Genomic DNA, 25,119 nt, shown 5'->3' with positions numbered 1-25,119 from the left:
TGTTCCATGAAGTCTATTTTCTAGGTGAGCAGATATCCATCTCAAAGTTCTCCTCTGGGATTTTCACAAACATCCTTGAGAGCTGTACAATAATGTTGGCTTGTCTGATAATTGTGGGTGTGCTTGTTTCCTTGTATCCTGGCAAGAACAGAGTCGTGAAAGGAAACTCGAGTGTCGGTGACGTTTTCCCTCTTTGGCCATTTTTTAAATCCTTCGGTGAAGGTAGAAATGAATCATCCTCGTAGCAATGCTGTTCCGGCGGGTGGCGGATGTGAATGTGGCTTGAGAAGCTTAGGAAGATTATCACATCAACATTTGTACCTCCAACATTCAGAGCCATATTTTCCCACCAGTGCATGAATATCCACTCCCTCATTGAGAAGAATTAGCAACAGTGTTTTGTGAGGTCTTTTTGCTGTGCTTTTCTTGCTTTGATTGATGTGTTCCTTCTCCTTTCTGTTCTGTTCTCTTCTGTTCTGATTGGACCTGACTTCTTCTTGCTGCAGACTGGCAGTATGAGGGTAAGAAAGGTTTTCTTTTCATCCCTCAGTTAACTGTGTTCACTCACTATTATTAACCCCTGCTGACCAAGAAAGAGATGCTTGTCGTGGGTTTTATCTGTCTTTACAAACGAGGATCAGCAACCCTTGATGGTCAATAGACCCTTTGATTGTTTGTAAACATTGTGACGTATTTTGTTGGGCGGGGCTTAGCCTGCAGGCAAACCACTATAGATATGTATAAATACTAGATGACTTACCCGCACTGTTAGACAATGGGGAGCAACGTAGCAACGTGGCGGCCGTCTTACCTCAGACACCCTAACTTGCTCAAAATTCAACCAATTTTCAAACGACAAGTGGCAATTTCAACATGTACAAGCAACTTATGTCATACCTACGTATAATAAGGTTTGTAATAAGGCAAACTGTTTGTAAATCCATCAGTATTTCTTCGAGTTAAGGGTATTTTTGTTTAAACAGCTTTTGTAGTGCGCGTCCGAATATCAGAACGTCAGTTGTCTGAGAAAAAATGGCCGCCGTTGAGCTACGCTGGCACATCCCGCTTGCGTCATCTCGTGTTTATATATACAGTATCTAAGCTTTAGCCAGCGACGTTTCCTGTTTTTGAGTTTTCAAGTCATGACGTGGCCTATTACCTTATCTTCCTCTTCAGCTTTTAGAATAGATGTTTTTTGTCGTCCCATCAAATGTACTTCTACTGTAAATAAAATTAACCTTTTCATCTGTAACAAAATCTAGAAATGTTTCTTTGCCAGATTGAATTTCTAAGATACATAAAGCACTTCAAGAAATAGAATAACATTTCATTGTAGCCCCCAACATTTATTTTAATTGTGGTGTCAAATGGTGGATTTACCTTCAACAACTAGAGGTGAAGGTGCTCATGAAATTAATGTCGTAAATTAATTTTAAACACATTTGATGTTACAAGGCAGTACGCAAAGGCAGTGAGTTAGCTAGCTATAGTTTAGTCGATGCCGTTAGCCTTAGTGTGATTGCTAGTTCTAAAGATAAGTAATTCACATAAAAATGGCAGTAAAGGTGTGTCTATAAACTATTACCACAATGACAAAACAATTCTGTACAATTGTCAGGTTAAGTAAAGCCATTTTCAGCCATCTCCATCAACTTTAAAGTTACTTTATATTGCTTTATGTTGAAAAAAAGTTCCCATTGTTTCGATGAGTTTAAAATTGTTTTTGTAGAAATCAAATTTTAAGTATTTTCAGGAAAAAAGACAAAGATTTTTGTTTGAAAAATGTATTAAAAATACCTTTGTTTTTGTACTGACCGAATCTGTTCTGTCTTTTTCCAGAATGTAAACTTTCTCGGTCGGGTCCTCCAGCTACCATCGTTGCCATTGATGAAGAAAGTCCAAACGGTATTGTGCTAGTCTCTTCTTTTTTTGTGTGTGAAATAAATGACGATTGGACAAGCCTGCAAATAAGCTTCATATTTACCAAGATACCCTATAACGACAGATTTTGATTTGTTTTGTCATGCTTTTTGGCTTGTCCTTCACTACACTTTGTTCACCTTATTAAACCTCTGCCAGATGTGTAATACAGATGTTTGTTTAACCCCATTGCTGTAAAAACATGGTTACAGGAGTTGATTCACATTTTTAAGGCCAAAACAAACTAATGACGTGTTCGGGGTTAGGTGTCACTTCTTTCTAAAGGTCTCATCTGTCAGTTGTCCAGTTTCCTGGCAATTTCCCAGTCACAACAACACCTTAGTTTTGGAGATATCATTTCCAGCCTAATGAGCATTAGAGGCTCTGCCTGCTGGTGTGTGTTGATGTTGGAAACTGGCAAGGCATTTGTTTACAGCCTTTTGCTTTGCCCTGAAAATGTGCAGTGTCCAGTATCACCCATATGTGCAAATGATGAAAAGGCAGGGGGCATTTCACTGGCCTCTCACAGTGGCAGTATGGTAGGGTTTCTTAAAAAAATGGCAGCATTGTTATGTAGTGGTCAGTCGCAATTCTGCTGAATAACAAAGATTCCTTCGGGAACTTTGTTTTCTTCGACAAGCAGTTTCATAATTTCTTGTCAAAACTAAACAATCTTGTTGTATTTCATTAAATCTGTGTTGCTCTTTAGGTCATTGTTCTTTGTTTTGCTGTATGTACAAAAGCCCTGTATTATGTGTTACTAAAATTTCCAAATTGTTAAAAAATAAAATAAAATACAAAGAGAAAAGAAAGCGTTAGATCTGGTAACACCTGTAGGAATCTAAAATACTGCCTAAAGTGTTGCTAACCTGTTAGCTAAGATGAGAGGCCAATATGGCTTCCACACTCACTACATTCACTTCTGAAATATGAAGTTATTTTTTGTCATTGTACAACAAAATTACAGAACAATGCACAAGCCACTGTCACATTCTGATGATTACCAGGAGAAAACCTACTTAACATTAGGAGACCATAAACAAAATCTATAAAGGAAGGTTCTCAGCTCCACATGATTCAAAGCAGAAGTACCAACCACTACATCACTATGATGTATGGAAATAAAGCTTTCATAATAAAGCTGAATAAAAACTTTTTTTTAACTACAGTGACTGGAAAAAAAAGCCAACTTCCTTCAACTAAATCATGACAAGATGGAGGTGATTGTCTTTGGTTACAATGAAAAGAAGACTGCTGTCAGCGAGTATCTTGAGTCTCAATCTTTAAAAGCTAAAAACTAAGTCAAAAACCTTGGTGTTGTGATTGTATGTAATGTTTGTTGATGATTTTAATCAATTTACTGATGATTTTAAATGTTCTTATTTATTTTAAGCTGTTGAATGTTTTCTGTTGCACTTTTTGATCATGTAAAGCACATTGAGTTGCCTTGTGTAGGAAATGCACTATACAAATAAATTTGCCTTGCCTTGCCTTGGAAATGCTTTGTTACTTACAGATAATGGTTGCCTCATTGGGTTTCTTGCATTGGATTTTGGTGTAAATTTTTGATGACGTGAAGGTGATTATCTCCAATTCTCAGTTGAAGCTCAGTGAGATATGAAGAGGAAAAGTAAACTAAACTAAAACATTTGTAAATAAATATTTCCTCTTCTAGACTGATTTAATTTTGAATGCTCTAGCCTAAAATACTTTGGTTAGGTTTATTTTTCATCTGTTTTGGATTGTAAAGCAATTGTATGTTTACACACACATCTGTCTTTTGTTTTTGTGATATTTTTAAGCTCCATGCAAATAATCACATACCTTAAGACCTAATAGTTTTACAAAAGAAATGGTCGTTTGTGCATTTGATATTGTGAACATGAAACAAGTCTTTATATCACTATCTTTTCGTAAGGTCAGAGGATGATATGTCACAATGTTTGTCATGTTTTTTTTCGCCTCAAAGTTTTAAAACGGTGAGACATGATCTATGTAATCCTAACTGACATAAGAAGAGATCAGCGTAGCTTCATCCGACAGAGAGGAAAGCAAGCAATCTTCTATCCACTCAACTGTCAAGTCTGCATCTTTTGATGCATTAATACTTGCTATTAAGCCCCGTGGCCTTTCAGTGGGTTTGGAAACGTGTTGTATGTCTAATTTCACTTTTATTTGTGCTTAGATTTTAGTGTGGGTTCCCTTGTTCTGCGTATCGGTCATGCTGGCGATTCTGATGTGATGATGACAGGTAATGTTTTGGTGAGACAGTCAATGCTGACATGATGGAACAGGCTTATCTTTTATGGTCAGACCTTAGCCTGATGACATACTGGATAAGAGGAACACATTGATTGGTCAAACGTATACAAGACGTCAAGTTGTGGCAATTGGAAAACGTTGTGGGTTTTGCAAAGGGAGGGACTAATTTCTCATTTTATCTTAATTAAGCAGAGTAATACCAGTAAAAGTTCCCAACTTATTGGTCTGGACACAAAAGTGGGTTGCCAGCAGTGGTCTGTGCCAAAAGGTTCAAAGATCCCATTTTTGGGAGGATATCAGGAATTAGTCTTTTCACGTTTACATGAGTAGTTGGAAATAATTCGGTACCATTTTTTTTTTTAAAGCGCAATATTTTTACAGTGTTTACATACTAATAAAGAAAACAACAAGGATAAACACAATTTAATTTTTCATGTAATTGTGGCTATTGTAAATTGCACCTTTTCTTTAAATCATTTCAATTATGTCAATTTGAGCTGCGTCTTCTTTATGTTCTACGATGCACTTTGACTTGACCTACATTTCAAAGGCTCTAGAATTTAAAGCCTAGTTTAATCTGCTCCATCTTTTCATTAAAGAAACCTAATATATATATATATATATATATATATTTTTTTTTTTTTTTTTACCTGATTTGGGTTGAAACCTTTTTCTGAAGTAGTGGTATGTTTCCAGAATCCAGGCCATTTGAGAACCACTTCTCTACGTACACTACCACATGTATTAAAACATTTTACTGACAGTTATCCATGTTTTTTTTTTTCTTTCAGGAAAAAAATACTATAGTGTACGTGTAGAAGCATCATCAACCCCGGGGAAGGTTTTTTCCTCCTGTTTTGTCTTCATTTGTTATCTAGGGTTGACACTAGATGGAGGGTAACCTTTGCAGGACATGTTTGCATGTTTTCCTGGGCAGGAATTTGACAGCTAGACCTTAACATGTTGATTATTGATCAATCGCTGGCAGCATCCAGACGGGTCATGAATAATAATTTATTAAGCATTATTGTTATTGTCCAACAAATGAGATGAAAGTGCTTGTTTAGCGCAGACTTTTGAAAACGGCCAATCGGCAGACTACAACCTGCTGCCAAATCATCATTCTTGATCGGATCCGTACGAAACTCGACATTTCGATAGAAGTCACAACACAGCATCAATCAACCAAAATTGAATGATATCAAAACGTATTGAAGCTGTATAGGAATTTTTGAAAGTCGTAAATTAGCTTTCCAATGTAAAATGTGGATGGGAAAATTAATGGGATACTGCATATGTATTTCTATATATTTTCTTTTGGTAGCCAGAACATCATCAAAATGTAATCACCTGTTCTTTGTCCCATTTATCATTTTCCCTGAAAATTTCATCAAGATCCGTTAATAACTTTTCAAGCTATCGTGTACAAAAACAGAGACACGAACATGACAACCAACATGCTTCCGAAAAACCGTTTTCGAAAGTAATGAAAGCGCTCGTGCTGCGCAGACTTTAAAAAAATGCCCAATTTTGTTCTTAGCTCTTTCCATTACTGACAAAATGTCAGTTCTATATTAGGTCATATAATAGGCTCATCCAACGGTTCACCAACTCAAATCACTCAATCATGAAATTGAAATATATTGACTAAAATACCACTAAATGGGGTTTTCCATGTCAAAATTGGCAAACTTTGACCTGCTGCCAAATCCACATTCTGGATGGAGGTCACAACTCGACATCAATCCACCAAATTTGAATGAAATTTAAACTTATTATTAAACTTTATAGGAATTTTTGAAAGTTGTAAATGGGCTTTCCAATGTTAATTTACAAAAATCGCTGAGTCAGCAATCTGGATCGGATCCGGATCCTGTTTGGTCAGATGTTGCGTGTCATAGCCTTACATTATCCTGCAAAATGTTGAACGAATCAATGAAGATCTGACGGCGATATGAATTTTCGAAATGTTGCCTCATGCTAAAGATAGGGAATTTTGTTTGTTTCATCTGCTTTCCCTAATTGGATGTCATATGTCATTGCTGCCTATTAAAGTTCATGACATTTTGTCAAACATGCTTAATAACATTTATTTAGTTAACTATTCTTGTTAATTTCATATTTCTCTGTTGTATTTGTGCCAAATGCACACGCTGAAATCAAGTTCAGTCAGGATCACTTTAGTCAAATTGTTTATTAGCATGCAGTTTAGATTTGGCAGTGTTCTGGGACCTCTCTGCCATTGCCCGCAGCTGCGTTGAAAGCCCAAATCAAAAGGAGCTCCCTCTCGCTCTTCCATCAGCTTCATGGAAAGAAATAAGCAGAGAGAGCGGTCAGGAGAAACAACATTGGTCTATGTTCAGGTTGAAGGCCCACGTGTGACAGTCCAAATACTTGTGTGTCAGGTTGACTGGCCGCTAACTTTGGAGCGTGTACAAATGTCAGACACAACGGTGAGTTTGAATACAGCAGCTTTCAATCTATATTAAATGTTTGTTCTTTTAGCCAGCACAGTGTGTAAAGATCTAAACCCTGCCCACACAACTGGAAATACAACAAAGGTTCAAACAGCCTGCCATGCAGATGCAAGCAAACACGGTTGGAATCTCCATTCGAGCAGTGGATCCAACAACCTACTTTCCTGTTAATTGTAAAGCTGTTTTTTGCACCAAAGTGTTTAACTTTGACACATTGACTCTTCACATGCCTATTATTATTATGTCAGCTAATAACTGCTCCATATTTTCAACTATTTAATTTTTTTCCTCAATTTAGCTTGTGCGTGTGTGTCATTATTTGAAGGTGATGCTGAGAATCACTTCATTATGAGTTACATTTAATTAAATGTCAGCTATTTTTAAGTATGCCAAGGTCGGAATATCCCAAATGTTAGCTAATTTGGGAGTTTTCCATGTGTTCTTTTAACAATAATTTTTAAACCAAGACCACTCTTCACTTGCTTCAAATAGATGTACTTTTTTTTCTTTTTTTTTTTTTCGCAGAGTTGGCAACCCTAGTGACATGTGATTAGTGAGCTGGCCGACAGTTGTCTAATTTGACCAATTACTGTGCTTATCCAAATGGCACTGGTAATTGCAGTGGTGATGGGAAGGTTTTAACTCCCTCAAAAAGCTAATCAGCAGGAGTCGTGCTTTGTGTCGCTCACTGCGGCTGCTGTTTGTCTGAATGCACAAACTTGGAATTCATCGGCTCTGGACAATTTCATAGCTGTTCGTGTGAATACTAAATGGGGACAAAGGGAAAAGGTTTTGATAGTTTTTTTTATTTTAATTTATTATTAATTTGAGGTTACAGCTGAACCATGTGACGAGTGAAGCAATTACAACACTATAGACGACCTTCACTTTTTTGACGTTAGTCAGTAAAACTGTCATTGTAAATCTAATGATCACATTCAATGCTGAGAAACTCAATGTTTTTAAAGCATCTGAGTGCAGAAAATATTCATCAAAACACATAATTGATCCTGCTGCTTTGATCCTTCACACTGAGCAAAGCAACGTTGAAACAACGTTGAGAAGACGACTCTGGCAGGTGCAGAGTGAACCTTTTTACAACGTCGTTTTTGGACAAAAATAACGTAAGATGGCAAGATGACCCAGGTTGCAATCGAACCCCTGACCCTATGCTTTCACGTGCGCTTCCTTACAGCATTAAAATACATTTTAATAGCTGTTTTGCACTGAATGAGCATACAGTACCATACATTTTGGGAGTATTGTAATGTTTATGTGTAATTTTGAATTTTTCTTGTTGTTGTGTGTGCGTTTTTTTGTTGAATTAACCTGACCAGACAATGTTTGAAAAAGACGTCTTCTCAACATCGTTTCAACGTTGACTTGCTCAGTGGGAATTAAGGTTTGACATTTACATTATTTCTTCAAATGTTGAACGTCATATCTAGGGCCAGATGAGGTCGTGGTCATGACGGTCAGATTCTAACCTATTTCAGACGTCATATAGACGAGCAGATGTGGCCCGGACCGACCAATGCGATATAGACGTGATCATGAGATTCGTCGACGTCAGATGTTGAGTGGGTTTTCTCAGTTGTCATTAAGCTACATACAATTTGAAAAATAAACACCTCAACACACGTCTTGCTCTTCTTCTATTTTCATTTTTGTAAAGGTGCTTTTTTTTTTTTTTAACAAAGAAGGATTCTGTCAACTGTGTGCTATTGTTTTTTTTTTTTCTCTTTGTGTTATTGTTTGTGGTGGAGCAGAAAACTAAAATGCTAGAAAACTGCCTTCATCTCACAAAAAGAAAAAAAAAAAAAAAAAGAAAAAAAAACAAAATTGACAGTTTCAATGTTCCTGGTCTGGTGCAAGGGGAAGGAGAGATGTAGTGTTTTCCCTAAGCAGGGATTTATAGGTTCAATATTTATATTAAATTGGAAATTACAATAACAATTTGTTGTGGAGAAATTTCCAATCGACCATTTTCTAATGTAGATGTGATGGGATTGAATCGATGGTGATGGATGCATGACGGTACATGTCACGTTTCCTCAGAGTGCACTGAAAGGCCATTTTGGTGCTGGCGTCAATGCATTCATCGATGGGAAACAGAATTTTGGTGTGACGTGAATGAATAAAGATGTACATGTTACACAGATCCATTTGTCTTTTTTCACCACTTATTCTCATCTGGGTTGAAAGGCAGTGGCGCGTGCTGCAGCTTCACAGCTCAGTTTTGTCTACTGCAAGGCTAACACACAGGTGCGCGCACACACACGTAAATATGTGTAGAGGAAAAGCCTCTGTTCTATTCATTCTGTATATGGTGAAACATGTATGTTGCTTCATTTTAGTCTCTAAAATTGGCTTAAACCCTATCGCATGAAAAAAGGTTGAACACCATTTAAAAAGGTTGTTTACTATGTGCCCCTCTAAGACTGTAATACAGTTGAAATCAATAATTAACCTATGGGGTAATTATTTTTGTGTATTGCGTATGAAATGGTAAATATAGAAAAAGAAGCATAGCAGAATTTGATCTTAAAGGGGACATATTATGAAAAATCCACTTTTGCTGGTGTTGAGGTGTTTTGTGGTCTGTGTACGTCTTACAACACAGAGGAAAGTGCTCTGTTTCAAAGTTTGTGATGTCACAAGTTCAATTAGGAAATAAAATAACTTCCCCTCTGCTGGTAACTCCACCCATGGACTGCACCTCCAACCTGATGAAAACTTTTGCGAAATTCTGCCATTGTTTTTCTCGTTAGCGAAGGAGTGAAGGTGCTTTCACAGCGAACGCGACTGCAGTCACTTCAATCGCCCCTGATGAGTCGCTTGAACGTAGTGGTGCTTTTTGGTCACTCCATCACCTCATCACTCCAGTGTCTGTCTGTCTGTCTGTATGGAGTTACTTAAAGATGAGTTCACTCAGAATGTAGGCTTATTCAAGAAGTTAACCGCTTTAATTTTTTCACGGCAAGTTGAGGAAGTGTACAGCCGCTGCAGCCGTCTCACTGTGGCGGGACGGAGGGGCTGCCACCTCGGATCCACAGACAGTGAAGTTGCGTCATTTACATTGATTTTGAATGTGATCTAGTCACTTATGTCGTGTTAGGTGTGAACGCACCATTACTGTGTGCCACCCCGCGGAATAGTGGGGCGGGGGGGAGCGGGAGGTCTTTGCAACTCCAGGGACACACCCCCCAAAACGGGGCGCTCTGAAACAGCTGTTTTATACACGGTCTTAAACCTCCCCTGTTGCTTGATTCATTTTATTTTTTGACCAAACCCCAGCACAGATTTGTCAATTAGACCACAGGGAACTGTTTTAAAAGGTGAAAAATGGGTATAATATGTCCCCTTTAAGAAAGGCAGCGATATTTTATTGACACCAATAACCCCATACAACACAACAGAAAATTACACTATATGGACAGAAGGATTTGGACAACACAGTCTCATCAACAGTCAACTGATTCTAATACATACAGTATACTGTACTTAAAGCTGGAGGCGTTCTTCATTGAAAGGTTTCCTATAAGATGTTGGAGTGTTGCTGGGCCGGGAGCCCAATCCGGCCCTTCAGAACATCCACTTTGGGCTGCTGAACAAACTCAAAATGACAGAGAAAAGTCTATTTCAGCTGAAGATATCTCAGCATTCTCCAAATACACAAATTCAATGAAATTTTACAATATTTACCAGGCCTCAGTTTATATCACATGATGGCAGTCAGTTTAAATCTGAATTTGCACTAACATTCCCCCAAATTAAATAAAAAATGGTTACAAAAATCAAAGAAATTTAAGGTGAAGATCCTGCAGGGACTGACATCAGTCACCTATTGCTTTGATATTGTTGGTACCTTACATACATATCATTTATACTTTGAAGTGCAAAGTACAACATGTTATTGTTGAAAGTGCTGGTTCATCCCCGAGATTAAACTGTTCTGTGTTTGGCTCCTAAGTGAAAACAAGTTTACACCCCTGGTTTATGAGGTCAGGCATGATGTTAAATGAAATGGCCTTGTGCGCAGTTACCGTTCTATTTCATCCCAAAGGAGAAGAATGGGGTTGAGGGCAGGGCTCTGTGCAGGCTCGTCTAAACCCATCAAACCATGTAGTTATGGTCCTGGTTTTATGCACTGGGGTACAGCATACAACCCCTGGCAAAAGTTATGGAATCACCAGTCTTGGAGGATGTCCGTTCAGTTGTTTCATTTTGTAGATAATAGTAGATCACAGACATGCCACCAAATTAAAGTCATTTAAAATGGCAACGTTCTGGCTTTAAGAATCACTAAAAGTAATCTAGAAGTCAACAATTGCTTTCTTAGATCAAGCAGAGGGAAAACATTATGGAATCTCTCAGTTCTGAGGAAATAATTATGGAATCACCCTGTAAATTCCCATTTCCAAAACTAACACCTGCATCAGATTAAATCTGCTCTTTATTCTGCAGTTAAAATGGAGAGTGCACAACTAGGAAAGCTGCTGCACACAGCAGATGGACATGAATCATGGCTCCAACACGACAGGTGTCATTTGAAACTAAGGAAAGGATTATCAACCTTCTTAAAGAAGGTTAATCATCACGGAACATTGCAAATGTTGGTTGTTCACAGTCATCTGGACCAAGTACAAACAACATGGGAATTTTGTAAAAGACAAGCGTACCGGTAGACCAAGGAAGACATCAAAGCGTCAAGACAGAAAACTTAAGGCAATATGTCTTAAAAACAGAAAATGCACGGTAAAACAAATGAGGAACTAATGGGCGGAAACTGGAGTCAAGGTCTGTGATTGAACTGTAAGAAACTGCCTAAAGGGAATGGGAGTCGCATACAGAAAAGCTAACCGAAAGCCATCATTAACACCTAAACAGAAAAGAACAAGGTTATAATGGGCTAAGGAAAAGCAATCGTCGACCTCGGATGACTGGATGAAAGTCATATTCAGAATCACTAATCTGCATTGGGCAAGGTGATCATGCGTTCCAATGAGATTTATGAAGATGACTGCCTGAAGAAAACATGTAAATTTCTACAGTCATTGATGATATGGGGCTGCATGTCTGGTAAAGGCACTGGGGAGATGGCAGTCATTACTGTACATCTTCAATAAATGCACAAGTTTATGTAGGGCCCTATAAAATTCACGTTAACGGAATTGCAGACGGAATCGACCAATGAACACGGTTGAACACGGAAATGACAGAATCGGCATGAAACTCATTTAGGTGCACCCCCCACCCCCCTACTGTGCTGTCCACGTTAAACACCGCTTAAACCACCACAAACACGGTCTAAACGGCCAAAAAACTACGCAAATCATCGCTTACTCCTAAATACAGAGCCACCAGTGCCCGCTTAACTTTGCTGTGCCTGTAAAGCTTCTTCAGTTTCTCATGTTGGGCTGAGTCTGAAACATCATTGGTTAATGATAACTTCTGATATTTTCAAATATTCTGGCCCCCTAGAGGTGAAACAATATCCTTGTGTCCATTTTATTTTGTGTAATTATTATGGTCTGGAATGATGTCATCAGGATAATTTAAAATAGGTTAATTTAAATTAAGTTGATCAAAAATTTAACAGTAAACCTGATTAGATCCAGTAAACCGTTGATCCCTGAGGGGAAATTGGGTGACATTAATGCTGCTCTCATACATCTTTATATGACATATACATCATTTAGAAGGAGCAGTCAGAATAATCCATGTCACTATAACTTATATTTATAACTTATAACTTATATTTTTATTTAATTTTTTTCCTACAGGAGTTAAAAACTAGTATTTACAGAAAAAAAATATTAATAAAGTGGTAAACATGGAATTTGGGAAACAATAAAACACATATTATAGGGGCCCATTTATGTTGACATTTTGGACACTTTTCTTATTCCCTCAATTGAAAGGATGTTTGTGGATGATGACATCATTTATCAAGATGATAATGCTTCTTGCAATAGAGCAAAAACTGTGAAAACTTTTCTTGAAGAAAGACACATAGGGTTGATGTCTTGGCCTGCAAATCATCCAGATTTCAATCCAATTGAAAATCTGTGGTGGAAATTGAAGAAAATGGTCCATGACAAAGTTCCATCCTGTAAAGCTGAATTGGCAACAGCAATTAGAGAAAGTTTGAGCCGGGTTGATGAAGAGTTTCACTCATTAAGTTCATGCCTCAGAGACTGCAAGCTGTTATAAAAGCCAGAGGTGGTGCAACAAAGTACTAGTGGTGCATTTGTAAACAATTGTTGTTGACTACCACAATTTTTTTTTTTGTGATTTCTTTTAGTGTTTCTTAAAGCCAGAATGTTGCCATTTTAAATGACTTCAGGTTTGTGGCATGTCTGTGATCTAGGGGTTGCAGATATTAATTTTCTGCGAATTTCCGCCGATTTTATCGGTATCAAATTCATCTTGAATTCCACTTTCTGCAAATTACAGGAAGCTTACCGCGACTGTTAACGATGAAACTATTTATAGTGGGGCGGGCGGTTTTCGGTATCGTCAGTGGAGATATTAGGTTTTTACCTTCAACAACAGTGTTACAAACAAACGTATACAGGACTAAGAGAAAAGTCACTGTAAAGATAAAAAAAAAAGAAAAAACTAGACAAAATATGACAATATAACCAAAGCACTTGAATAATTTCTGTAGAAATTAGATAGGGCTGCCAAGGTTTTTTGTGTTCATTGCAATGACTTCAGAATCAGAGAAAGCGTTAATAATCCCCTTGGGGGATTATTAACGCCCCCTTGAGTGGCATATCAAAAACAGCAATAATACGCACACAAACATGCTACAAACAAGGAGCAAGACGACACAAAGAGGTTGTAAGGCAAACTGGATGTCATGCTTATGTATAGGTATAAATGAAAAATAATGATAAATGAATAAAAATTTTAAGAAAAATTATATATACACTACATATGTAAACAGATGTTTTAATTACCTTGCAGTGTTTCCCGTGGCTATAGAGCAAGCACACAAGAAGAAATTAAAGAGGAAGGCAGTGCAGATGTTGACAGATGCTTTCAAACTAATAAAAGTACAAGTTGTGAACTGTAGAGTATAAATATTAATAACCTCTGGCTAGAAAAGTGAATATTATGAGAACCAGTGCAAAGCAAACAGCGGCCTAGACTTTTCATGAAATATTTTTGGTTTATTCTAAGTGTGTATTTTGATTCTCTTCAAACACAAACACAATTCACCTGAAAATAAAATACACTGCTTCCGCCCCCAATATAATATGTCCCTACACATCATGGTATAATGAAGCATTAGGATATACATACGTTTACATACATACAACAAAATAGTGGTCGGAAATCTCAGCTTCCAGCTAAAGGCAAACAATAAATAGTCAGAAGGAGGAAATAATTCATAAATAGTATGCATTTGGTGTATTTTTTTTTTTTACTGTGAGAGGATATCTGATTAGTTTACACGGGCTATGTAGGCGTGCATCATTTTGCAATCACTTAAGTGTGGTAATGAAGATTGCATTAGATTTGCTGCTATAGTTAGACAACTGCTAACGCTGTGACTTTAAGCTAAATTTGACTCATGTTAATCCCTGTAATTAAAAAAAAAAGTGTGCCAAAACAAGCAAAAGCAATCATTCTAATGCTGCTACAAATGAAATTACTGTAAGTTTGTTGTGAAACGTGCTACAATAAAAATGAAAAAAGTACTTCCTTTTAAAAACCTACACTACTAAAGATGTATTGCTTTATAATGTATTGTGAATACATTCATTCACCTTTTATTGTTACTAGCAAAGCCTCCTAATGTGAAACTCAATCAATCCAAAGCTGTTCTGTCCATTTCTCAGACAAAGCATAAATATTCTCATACATACGTAATACGTGCCATTACCACTGCTCATTGTCTGCCCAACTATACCCCCCTTCCCCCCCCCACCCCTCCAACGCTAAATAAATAGGGCGATTGGATTGTGTTTCCAGAATGCATCAGGGTATCAGTGGGTGCTTTTGTTATATCTCTCCGTAGCCATTTGCCTTGAAGAATATCACTTTTCTCTCCAATCCATCGCTGAAGGAGGTCATAGAGACAATTTCCCCCCACCCCGCCTCGCACCTGGACCACACACCAGCACTGCCGTCACACTTAGTTTAGCTAATGTCCTGTAAAAATTCCGCACATTTCAGCTCCTTTTTTCCACTGCAGTGATTTTTTTGCTCAACCTCTCATCGAGTACTGTTACTTGATTCAAATAGTACTCAAGTACAAGTAAAAAGTAGCTTAATTGAATAGTACTCAAAGTAAAAGTTATGGTAACACTTTATAATAACTATCGGTTATAAGTAGTTAATTAGGGATGTAAAGATAAAGTGTGAGGCAAATAAAAAATGACTCAAAGGTGTCACGGTTCACATCGATTGGCTTTTAAAATGGTAAAGGGCGCTATCTATTTAGAATTTGAAATTCAGGACACACTACCATGTTTTAAATCAGAAGTGTGGAAGCATTTTGGTTTCCCCAAGACAAAATTGCAAGAACATGTGAAATCCAAGGTAAGAGGAGCACAGTGACAGAATGAAAGCCATAGTTTGTTTATTTATATTATTTCTTTGATATGGGATTTGTTTTAAAGTTTAATTGCTAAGGCACGAAATACATTTTCAGTTGCACTTTTATAAAGAAAAGGAACTATTATGCAATTTTGCATAGTTTACTGTAGGGCCAGAATTTAAATGAATAGGCTTCATTTGTACTAATTATTATTTATTTCATTCAGAATTTGTTATTAATTAAATTGCATTGTTTTGCATAGTTTATCAAGGGATTCTTTTGGCAATGAAAGATTAAAGAAAATTGAATATTTTTTTTTCAGTCATTTGTCTACAGTCTCAATTTGTAAAATAAATCGTGAATCAAATCGTATCGGGAGTTGAGTGAATCGTAACATTCCTATAGTTAATGTGTTTTGGCTCCGTGCATTACGTTTACTCTGATTGTTGCCTGGTCATTGCACTTTTGCATGACTTTACTTCTTTTAAAAAGTCCTTAAGTACAAGTAAAATTACTGTTTTAGAAATGTACTCAAATAAGTACAAGTACCCATAAAAGCAACTCAATTACAGTAACGTGAGTACCGCTTTTGTCCGCTCTGAACAAACTGCTTTTATTCCACATTTGCCTTGATCGCTTATTGCTTTTTCTTTCACTTACTTGGCGCCTTACAGTGGCTCCGCCTGTACGCTCCAACTCATAGATCAATTTAATCAGGTGCTTCTAGCGTGCAGCGTAAAGTCCTTATACCTTCTACCACTCTTACTACAGGTCTGTTTCATTAAATTAGACCAGGGTAACCCAGGATGTAGCTACTGTTGTCATTTTCATCACCTGTGCAATTTGTGAGAATAGCAAAAAAGCCAAATGACGGCATGCAACCCAGCGTTCACCCTGAACTTATCAGCCTTTTGTTATATCGCTCACATCTGTGTAGGAATCAAGCTTGAAGTCAGCAAATAACAGCAAGGCATGTGACGTCACGTGGTTTCCATAGTAGCACAGAAAACGTTGTGACCTGATTTGGTGTATGGCAAATAAGATCCAGATTCTGGGTGCACAGGCATTAATGAGGGTATAAAATCCCACAGTGCACAATAATAAAATAAATAAATCTTCAAATTTAAAAAGTCCAAATGTCCTGCAGTATTCTGTTTTTCTCCACCCACAGATTGGCTGCTTAACCTTTAGGTGCCATTGATTGTATTTGTGTGCCACTTGTGAGTAAAACCTAGTAAAACGTGCGCAAATTCAGTGTTTCCTGCTTACACAGCAGGGACGTTTGATAGCTAAAAGGAAGCATTGTCGAATAATGTGTTATAGGATTAGAGAAAACGAAATAAATAAATAATAATGCAATGTGTACGGCTTGGTAATGGCTCTCCTGTGAGTCAGACACACAAGCACATATTTTTGGTGCCCTCTGTTAGCCATAATATTTTCCAATAAACTTAAAGATGACTTTCTGTGGGTAACGGCTGTGTGTTTACACATAAATAAGCTGAAGAATCTCCCCAAATATTCATAAAAAAAAGCCACAAGACCAACGTTTGATGTTAAAATCCAGCTGTGGATGTAATCACACGCTATTATTTATTCATTGGTGAAAGAAATTGTATGATGTGAGTACTTTTTGTATTAATGGCAGAAGACTTCATAAATATTTAGTAATAGTGGAGTTATCTTTATTCCTTTAATGTAGAATTAATATTAGAGTGCATCTTTTATGATCTTTTTTCTTCTGTTGCCATATTAATTTGTAATTTCTTTGTCCAAACTTCATTAATGGAGAGTTTCTCAGATTTCTTGATGGATATTGAGTTTGGCATCTCAGGGGTTAATGTTGGACGGGACCATTTTAATGACCCCGTTAAATCAAGGTGGGGAAAAAAAAAAACATGATCTTTTACCCAATAGCAATTGAAAATGTCACTTTTAATGGAGCTGTTTTATTTATTGCGTTGGTGACACTCGTATTAAGGGAAAAGGCAAAGAAGAACTTGTTTTGCTTTGTATATTTTCATTCCATTTCATTTAACATTGCTTGTTCTTGACCTTTCCATTCTCGTTGCCTTTGACTTCAGCAACTGCCAATGTTTTAGTGGCGTACTATTAATTCACTCCAGCGCTGGCTGAAGATCCGTGTTTCCATTTAGGAATAAAGTTGTGTGCAGGGTGAACCAGTCTGTCTGTCGGCTCTGTTTGACGTGCACCACTTACCCGAGTCACGCTCATTTGCACATTATCTTTACTTTTGTTTTTTTGTTTTCTTTTACAGGAACATTGCTGGTAGAGAACATGCAAATAAATGGTGTAGCAGAAGGTCCAGATCGTACCATCTCACTGTCTCTGAGGGACAACCACGACTACTGGGTGATTCTGGACCCCTCCAAGCAAGCACTTTACCTAAACAGCACCGGCCGTGTTTTGGACAGAGATGTAAGTCAATGAATGTCGTGACGTTACACAGAAAAACACTGCCTCCTTATTAGATCATGATCAATAAATCATAAGCAAATCATATGTTAATGCCATTTAAAAAGTATACATGAGAAAAAAAAAAAAGTTTGGATGCATTCTAAAATCATTTTAAGTTCATGAGTTCACTGTCTATGTTCAGAAATTCTTTAAAGACCGTGTAAAGCAAATTCTGACATTTTCTTCTAAACATAGTAAATAGGTCATAAATGTATTCCTTAACACACGTACACAGACATTCAACCACGTATAATTTAATTGTGGAGCTAGGCTTCAAAAACTGATTTAAAGGGCGCGTCAGAAATCAGGGACAAGTTACGTAACGCATCCCTCATTAGCATAAACCCCACCCTACTGCTGAAGCACACCAAACGTCTGCGGCCTCCAGTGGGCGCAATTCGTCCCCTAGCCGAAAACAAACCACATATTCAGACTCGGGAATAAAACGCGTCCGCTGGTGTCACATTTTCCATGAAATGACCACGTTTATACACCGCGATTTTGTTTTTCGCCTCTAGGGGGCACAGTTTTTACTCCACCCCGGAGGGATGCACATACAGTATTTGGACTCGGGCTGAGCAGACCCTTCCCCTGATATTGTTAGGTCTGATCCGAGCACTTTTGGAAGCACTGTTGACGCTGGAGCCGCTTTCCCACTGGAGGCGGCGCCCTTCCCGCACGTGGGCGTGGTTCCAGGGCCTCTAACTGACACGCCCCCAGCGACTCAGAGCAGAGAGAAGTGCTCGTTTTTCCATGATTTTGAGACCTAATTTTATATACTTAGTGATTTTTTTCATCTTTCAAATTTGGCTCAGTGGTCAATGACACATGATTCTGTGGTGTGACAAACTGATAACATAAATTTATTTCTGCTTTACACGGACTTTAAAAAACTAAATATTTTGCTCCTATTGAAACATAAAGTTGATAAGCTGATGAATACTGCTGTTATTGAGTTGTTTCTTTTGTGTTTATTATAATGTTGTTTGGGGATGGGCTCAAAAATAAAAAAATAAATAAAAATAATAATAATAATTTAAAAAAAAAACAACTATAAAACCTAAAGTCATTGTGCAAAGTGGCAAATAATAACAAATTTAGCCTCTTCTTTGTTCCATGGCCAGTTAACATTTATATATCTGTACGATTACTTCTGACAACAATTCAATATCTAAGGTTTGGAGGAAATGGAAGATATTTGTTGGAATCTCTAATTGTGTGTATTTGTTGGCGTTTTCCAGCCCCCGTCCTATATCCAGTCCATTGTGGTCCAGGTGCAGTGCACCAATGAGCTCATAGGCACCGTCATCTTGCACGAAGTCCGCATCGTCGTTCGCGACCGCAACGACAACAAGCCTCGTTTCCAGCAGCCCAGATACTACGTGTCCATCAGTGAGGTAAATCATTAATGTATTTCTGCACGCTGTGCATATTAGTGTGATTATAGAAACCAGAACGCTTACTGTACAGTATACACTATACAGCAGTGTTTCTCAGAGAGAGAGAGAGAGAGAGAGAGAGAGAGAGAGAGAGAGAGAGAGAGAGAGAGAGAGAGAGAGAGAGAGAGAGAGAGAGAGAGAGAGAGAGAGAGAGAGAGAGAGAGAGAGAGAGAGAGAGAGAGAGAGAGAGAGAGAGAGATTTCATAATGTTTATTTTTAGTTAAAAATGATAATCATACTAAATATTGCCAGCAACTCACAAAACGACAACAAAAACACACAAAATAAGAGAATAATACACTGAATAAAAAAAACAGACAAACAACGACAAAATACACAAAATGACACCATAAACATGCGTACTAGACATACTAGAACAAAGACATACGAAATGAGAGAAAAATACACAAGAACACTACAACATACACAATTATCAGAGAGACGTACAAAACGACATAAGAAACAACCAAACAACACCAAAAACACACACACTGAGAATAATTAAAATAATACAAATGATGACAAAAACACACAAAATAAGATAAATATGAAATATACTGAATAATAGAAGGACCAAACAACAACAAAGTACACAAAATGACACCAAAAGCATACTTAAAGATAAAAATACTGTGTGTGTGTATGTACGTGTGTATATTATTTTTCTTTGATTATCAATAAGTATTGTATTTTGCAATGTAGACATAAAATTGGGAGGGGGACAAACATAAGCTATGGCTTCCAGAGTGTAGACTGTTTTTGCTCTGACTGACCAATAAACCTAACCAAAAAAAATAAATAAAAAATCAATACACAAGACACTAAATACACAAAATCCCTACAAAAAAAATACACAAAAATAACAGAGAACCATACAAAACGACATAAGAAACAACCAAACGACACCAAAAAAAACACACACACTGAAAGAGAACAATTTAAGCAATACCAACAACACACACAACTAACGACAAAAACGATAAATATAAAATGTACTGAATAAATAAAGGAATAGACAACCAACAACAAAATACACAAAATGACACCGAAAAATCACAAAATGACACAAAAACACACAAAATGATAATTGAAATGATCATGATTAGAATGTTGTAATGTTCTTGTCGGACAAAGGGAGTACTGGGATTCAGAAACAGGAGAAAGGGGTACTTGAACCCAAAAAGTTTGAGAACCACTGTGTATTCATGACCAAATACTCAGAGGGAGGTTTTTTTTTCTCCATGGGTTTCTCGAGGGGTCATATCCCAGCATTAGAGAGCCTGGTATAAGTGTGTGCTGCAGTGCATTTTAAGTACAAATCCCTTCCAGTGTGTTTGGCTCTTTGCTGTCAGACTAAAGTTCTATAGTTGAAGGGCAGTACAGTAGGCAGCGAGGAGGAAGAGCGGAGTGTTTGGGCAGCAATGGAAAGGAAAAGAAAATCTGCTATTCTGAGGGTCCTTCATTAATCCTTAAATTGACAATCCTGCCGTTAGTTGGTTCTCCAGAGTTTGAGAAGAAGCTGATTTCACCAAGAGAAGGTTGGAACTTAACAGGGAAACACGTATAGCTCACAGGTAGCACAGCCCTGGTAGAGCATCTCATTAAAGACTCTTTTCCCAGCTTGTCCAACTCAATCCGTCTTCTAAAGCTCTCTCGCTCCCTCTCTTGAATCGTCTGTTCCTGCACCATGTCCTCTTCATATTGCACCTTCTCACCTTCAGTACTCCCAGCTCTTCATTTTCTCACCTCTTTTCAACCTCTCCACCTCCTCTCTGCCAAACTCAATACATCTTGTGTTGTCTTTTCGTTCTCCACACTCTCGCTTCTCATTAATCCCAGTAAAACACATTTCTATGTCCAGTAGTGATGAGTTACTGTACAATTTAGGCAATGCATCATCAAGAATAGAATTCCTGGGCCAGGCCAAAGAGAATCCACTTATTTTGGTGGCACTAATTTAAAATAATCTGAGTATATTTATTCCGACCTATAAAAACAATTTTGATTTATCTTGACTAAAGGGAAAGTTTACTCACTAAGTAGACAACAATTGCTTCTTTTTCCTGCACCCCACCACTCTATCACCACTCAATGTAGTAAATTTAATATTGGGAGTAGTTTATTCATCTAGCGTTGAGTCATATATTACATACATTTATGGACTCCAAGATAATGAAGCAAACAGGAAACACACATAGACACAATATAGCTGTTTATCACAAAGTCTGGACAATGATTGACTTTTTTGACTAAACTTTTTTGGAACAAGGTGATCCCCGAGGCGTCCCAGTCTAAATGTTGTTTCCTTGGAGATTACTCCAAAGGTTGCCAAGTGGCTCCATGATGACTTTTTAGAACAAGTGTTAGATCATTGAAAGTCAGAGAAAACACACAAATGACTTACTTTAAATTATTGTAGGAACAGAATTAGGAAAAATCCAATTTTAAACTAAACTGAGATAAAACAATACATTTTCCTCGGATTTAAAAAAAAAGTTTGAATAAGCGCAAACCCTGTTGGTTAGTAACACTTTATACCACTGATTATATTATGAAATAAACTCTAAAATCTCATAACTTTTCTTTAGATATCGATTCAGGTGAATGGGTTTGTTAGATTGAATCAGGATTTACCCTGTTAATAAAGGCTAGATATACTGTAAGCAACTTAACTGTATAACAGCATATAGTAACAAAACGGCTTTTTTTATCACAGTTTATGATATTACACATTTATTCAGATATCAGATAAAGACGTAGATCTCATAGATCAATAAATCAAAGATTATTTGCTTAGAAATACATAAGATAAAATGTGAAAAAAAAAGGAAATTGTCGTCAAAAGTTTTGTTCATCTCAACAATGAAAAGTTCTCTGCATTGCATTGTGATCAAGGTAAATGGTAGAGTTAATAAAACACTTCTATGAATCTGTCTTTGAGACTCCACATCCCACAATGTAATGCACAAAACTTATCCGACAGTGTTAGTAAACCAGCTGTTTAGAGTAGAGATCAAATTCACTTTTGGTAAATTCAAACATTTGCATCTTTCTTTCGAGCAGTGATTTGCGATTTATTGATCTGTGAGGCCTATACTATGGATTTATTTGATTAAAAAATAAATAAAAAAATTGTCCCTTACAGCTTTAATCATCATACTGTTTTAATTGAGTTATACAAAATAAAGTGTAGCTCAGTTTTTTTTTTTTTTAAATTAAAAATTAAAAAATAGTTAAATGCACGTTCTCAGTTTGTACATTTCTCTGGTCTTTGAAGTTCAGTAATAAGTTCCATTTTCCAACATGTTTCAGGGTTTTTTTTCTCTGCAGACGGAATATATACAGTATATATATATATATATATATATGTATTTATAATTTTTATTTTTTTTAATTTATTTATTTATTTTTTCACACCATCTACCAAGTCACATTCTTTGTATTGTTTTAAAACTCACTTTGGCAAATAAAACTATTATCTTATAAAGTCACTTTTTCAAGCTTTATTTCATGTTAGTGTGGCATTCTCTCCTGAAAAACATACCTCTAGTGTTGCTCAGAGTGATTCACATATTTTTGAGTATTTTTTGAGTCGCCTGCCAGCAGCCATTTTCCTGATGTTTTGCTCGAGGGGACGAGGCTCCACCTGAGAATGAGGCCCCTCCTATGTTCTCTTCATTAGTTTAGCCCACAGCACCTGCCTCTGCAGATTTAGCTTTTATTTTGTTACAGTATTTTAAATACTTTTGTAAGAAACCCCTGGCTTATGTTTTCGGTACTCATTTATGTACGCATTTTTAAAAAAAATTGAAAAATAGAAAATGAAACTTGCTCCCCTCCCCCCGCTTCCAAGACCCACCTCTGTCAAAACAGCTGCAGGAACATTTAGCAAACAGCTGAGAGAGAACTGCGTGTTGATCGGTCTACTCTGCTTATTGTAGAAAGTAGCCAAATACATCACACAGAAAAAGAGACGAAAACAGCATCCATGCGTGTTGCGATGATGTACTGAAGGGGGAGTGTTCATGGGCGTGTCAGACAGGCAAAGAGTTAAAGAGACAGAGGTGAAATTGAAGCGTCATGAACAGTGTTGCTCCAGAGGGAAATTTCCTTTAACTTATTTTTGATATTTGCTGCATTTTCCAAACAATTTTGGGTAGAATAGTTATTTTATTATGCTATGTAATGGTATTATGTGCCCCCTTCCTTTAAGAACACATTTATCCCAATAGTTTGCTTCAAAACAGGTCAGGGATGGCAATCATAAATATTAAACTTGTTGAATATTTATAACCAAAACTCCTCATGTGTGTGGAAAGTGGACGACTTCCAAACCCCGTGATTTATGAGCAGCATAACTTTGGGGACATGGCCTTCACCATAGCCGCCCCCACCCTCTGAACTCTCTTCCCTCCCACTGACTCACCACATTCCTTCAAACAATTCACCTCCACTGACATTTCACCTGTTCTTTTTTTGTTGTAAGTGTCTCAAGTGTTTTGTTGTTGTGGTTGTTTTTCCTCTCTCCCCTTTGTAAAATGTTTTTTTTTTTTTTTTTTTTTATTATTATTTTTTAATGCACTATATAAATCTAATGTATTGTTATTTATTATTTATTATTTATTATTATTTATTATTTATTATTTATTATCTGATGTAGTATGGAATGTAGAGTTGCTTTGAACGCAGCATTAGATCACATTGTTAGATTTCGTTGGATCACACGAATTGCCTGGCTTGGTAGAGTGTGTGTGTACATGTGCGTGGGCGTGTGTGTGTTAAGATAATGGGTGCACACACAGTTTGATCAAATTATTGTGTGTTCAGCTTTATTTTGATTTCAACCAATTTTCCACTTTATTGAATTGAGTTGATGGTTACTAACATCCAAACTAGGAGACCGTATTATTACTCTATCATTCATACAGGGTTGAACAACAAAATGCAGGTAACAGAGAAAGTAAAAACCCGCGAGCTGTCCAACACAGCATTTTAGACTTTTTTCATGCAGCAGAATTATTGTTGACTGACATGTTTTAAAACGAACACACAGTGTCGTAGGATCTCAAGTCGTTTTCACAAAGTTCTGTGTGTGTTTACAGCTGACACCAGTAGGAACTACAATCTTCTCAGGATTCTCTGGGAACAATGGGGCAACAGACATTGACGACGGCCCCAATGGACAGATTGAATACACGGTCCAGTACAACCCCAAAGACCCGGTAGGTTTTATAGAGTTGGTTAGTGTGCATGATAACCACTCAACGTGTAATGTGTCAATCTCAGAGAAAGCAATAGCAGAGATGTATTGGAAGATATCTTTTGTCTGTTTTGGAAAGTAATGATTATATTTTATTCCAAGGGGTGGATTCACTAAAGGTTAAGGGGTATTAAAACATGTGTAAACGTCACTCTACGCGCTAATATGGGGTACAAACCCCAGGGAATCAGGACTGCGCGTTTTCTGCGCGTCACAATGCGTCCACAATCCATTTAGTGCGTTTCCCTCTGATGAACATGTAAAGTAGGCGGACCTCACAAGGGGAGCAAAAAAATGGGAGGAGGACATGCAAATAAATGAATGCAGTGGGCGCAATGCAATTCATCAAATCAAACCTGAAACTGTTTGCGGTGATTGTTTTATGCTCGGAAAATAGTACGACCCACAGTCAGGTGCAAACTCACACGCAGATCATCGCTGCAGTAAAAGTTGTCACAAAACACAGCAGAGATGGAAAAAAATGCTCCAGTTAACCTTTCTAGTATAAGAAAATGATTTAAATAAAACTATAGTCAATATTAACACCCACTGAATAAGAAAATAAAGAGTAAAGTGTGTGTGAGGGAGAGAAAAAGGTGGACACCCGAGGCGGCGTGTGTGGAGTCTGGTGTGGCTGCGGTTCAGAGAGTCGTTGTGCGCGGAGATCCATGGCACACCACTCCAGTGAGCTCCTGTGTCTTCTCTCCATGTTTTGATTCTAAAACTCTC

At 37.3% G+C, this 25,119-nt stretch overlaps 1 protein-coding gene across 2 annotated transcripts in view; it reads left to right on the top strand.

Annotated features, from left to right (window-relative positions):
* Positions 1-25,119, top strand: part of LOC114481278 (protocadherin-15-like) — a 225,534-nt gene that overhangs the window by 53,125 nt on the left and 147,290 nt on the right. For both annotated transcript variants that reach the window (XM_028475966.1, XM_028475967.1), the window contains exons 3-7: positions 507-521; positions 1,840-1,905; positions 17,492-17,652; positions 18,933-19,088; positions 24,233-24,352. In XM_028475966.1, the coding sequence (XP_028331767.1) occupies positions 507-521; positions 1,840-1,905; positions 17,492-17,652; positions 18,933-19,088; positions 24,233-24,352 (518 nt within the window). The remainder of the gene's footprint in view (positions 1-506; positions 522-1,839; positions 1,906-17,491; positions 17,653-18,932; positions 19,089-24,232; positions 24,353-25,119) is intronic.

This window comes from Gouania willdenowi, chromosome 19 (assembly GCF_900634775.1).
Source record: "Gouania willdenowi chromosome 19, fGouWil2.1, whole genome shotgun sequence".
In the NCBI taxonomy this organism is placed as follows: Eukaryota; Metazoa; Chordata; class Actinopteri; order Blenniiformes; family Gobiesocidae; genus Gouania; species Gouania willdenowi.
This window is presented reverse-complemented; position numbering and strand designations above follow the sequence as displayed.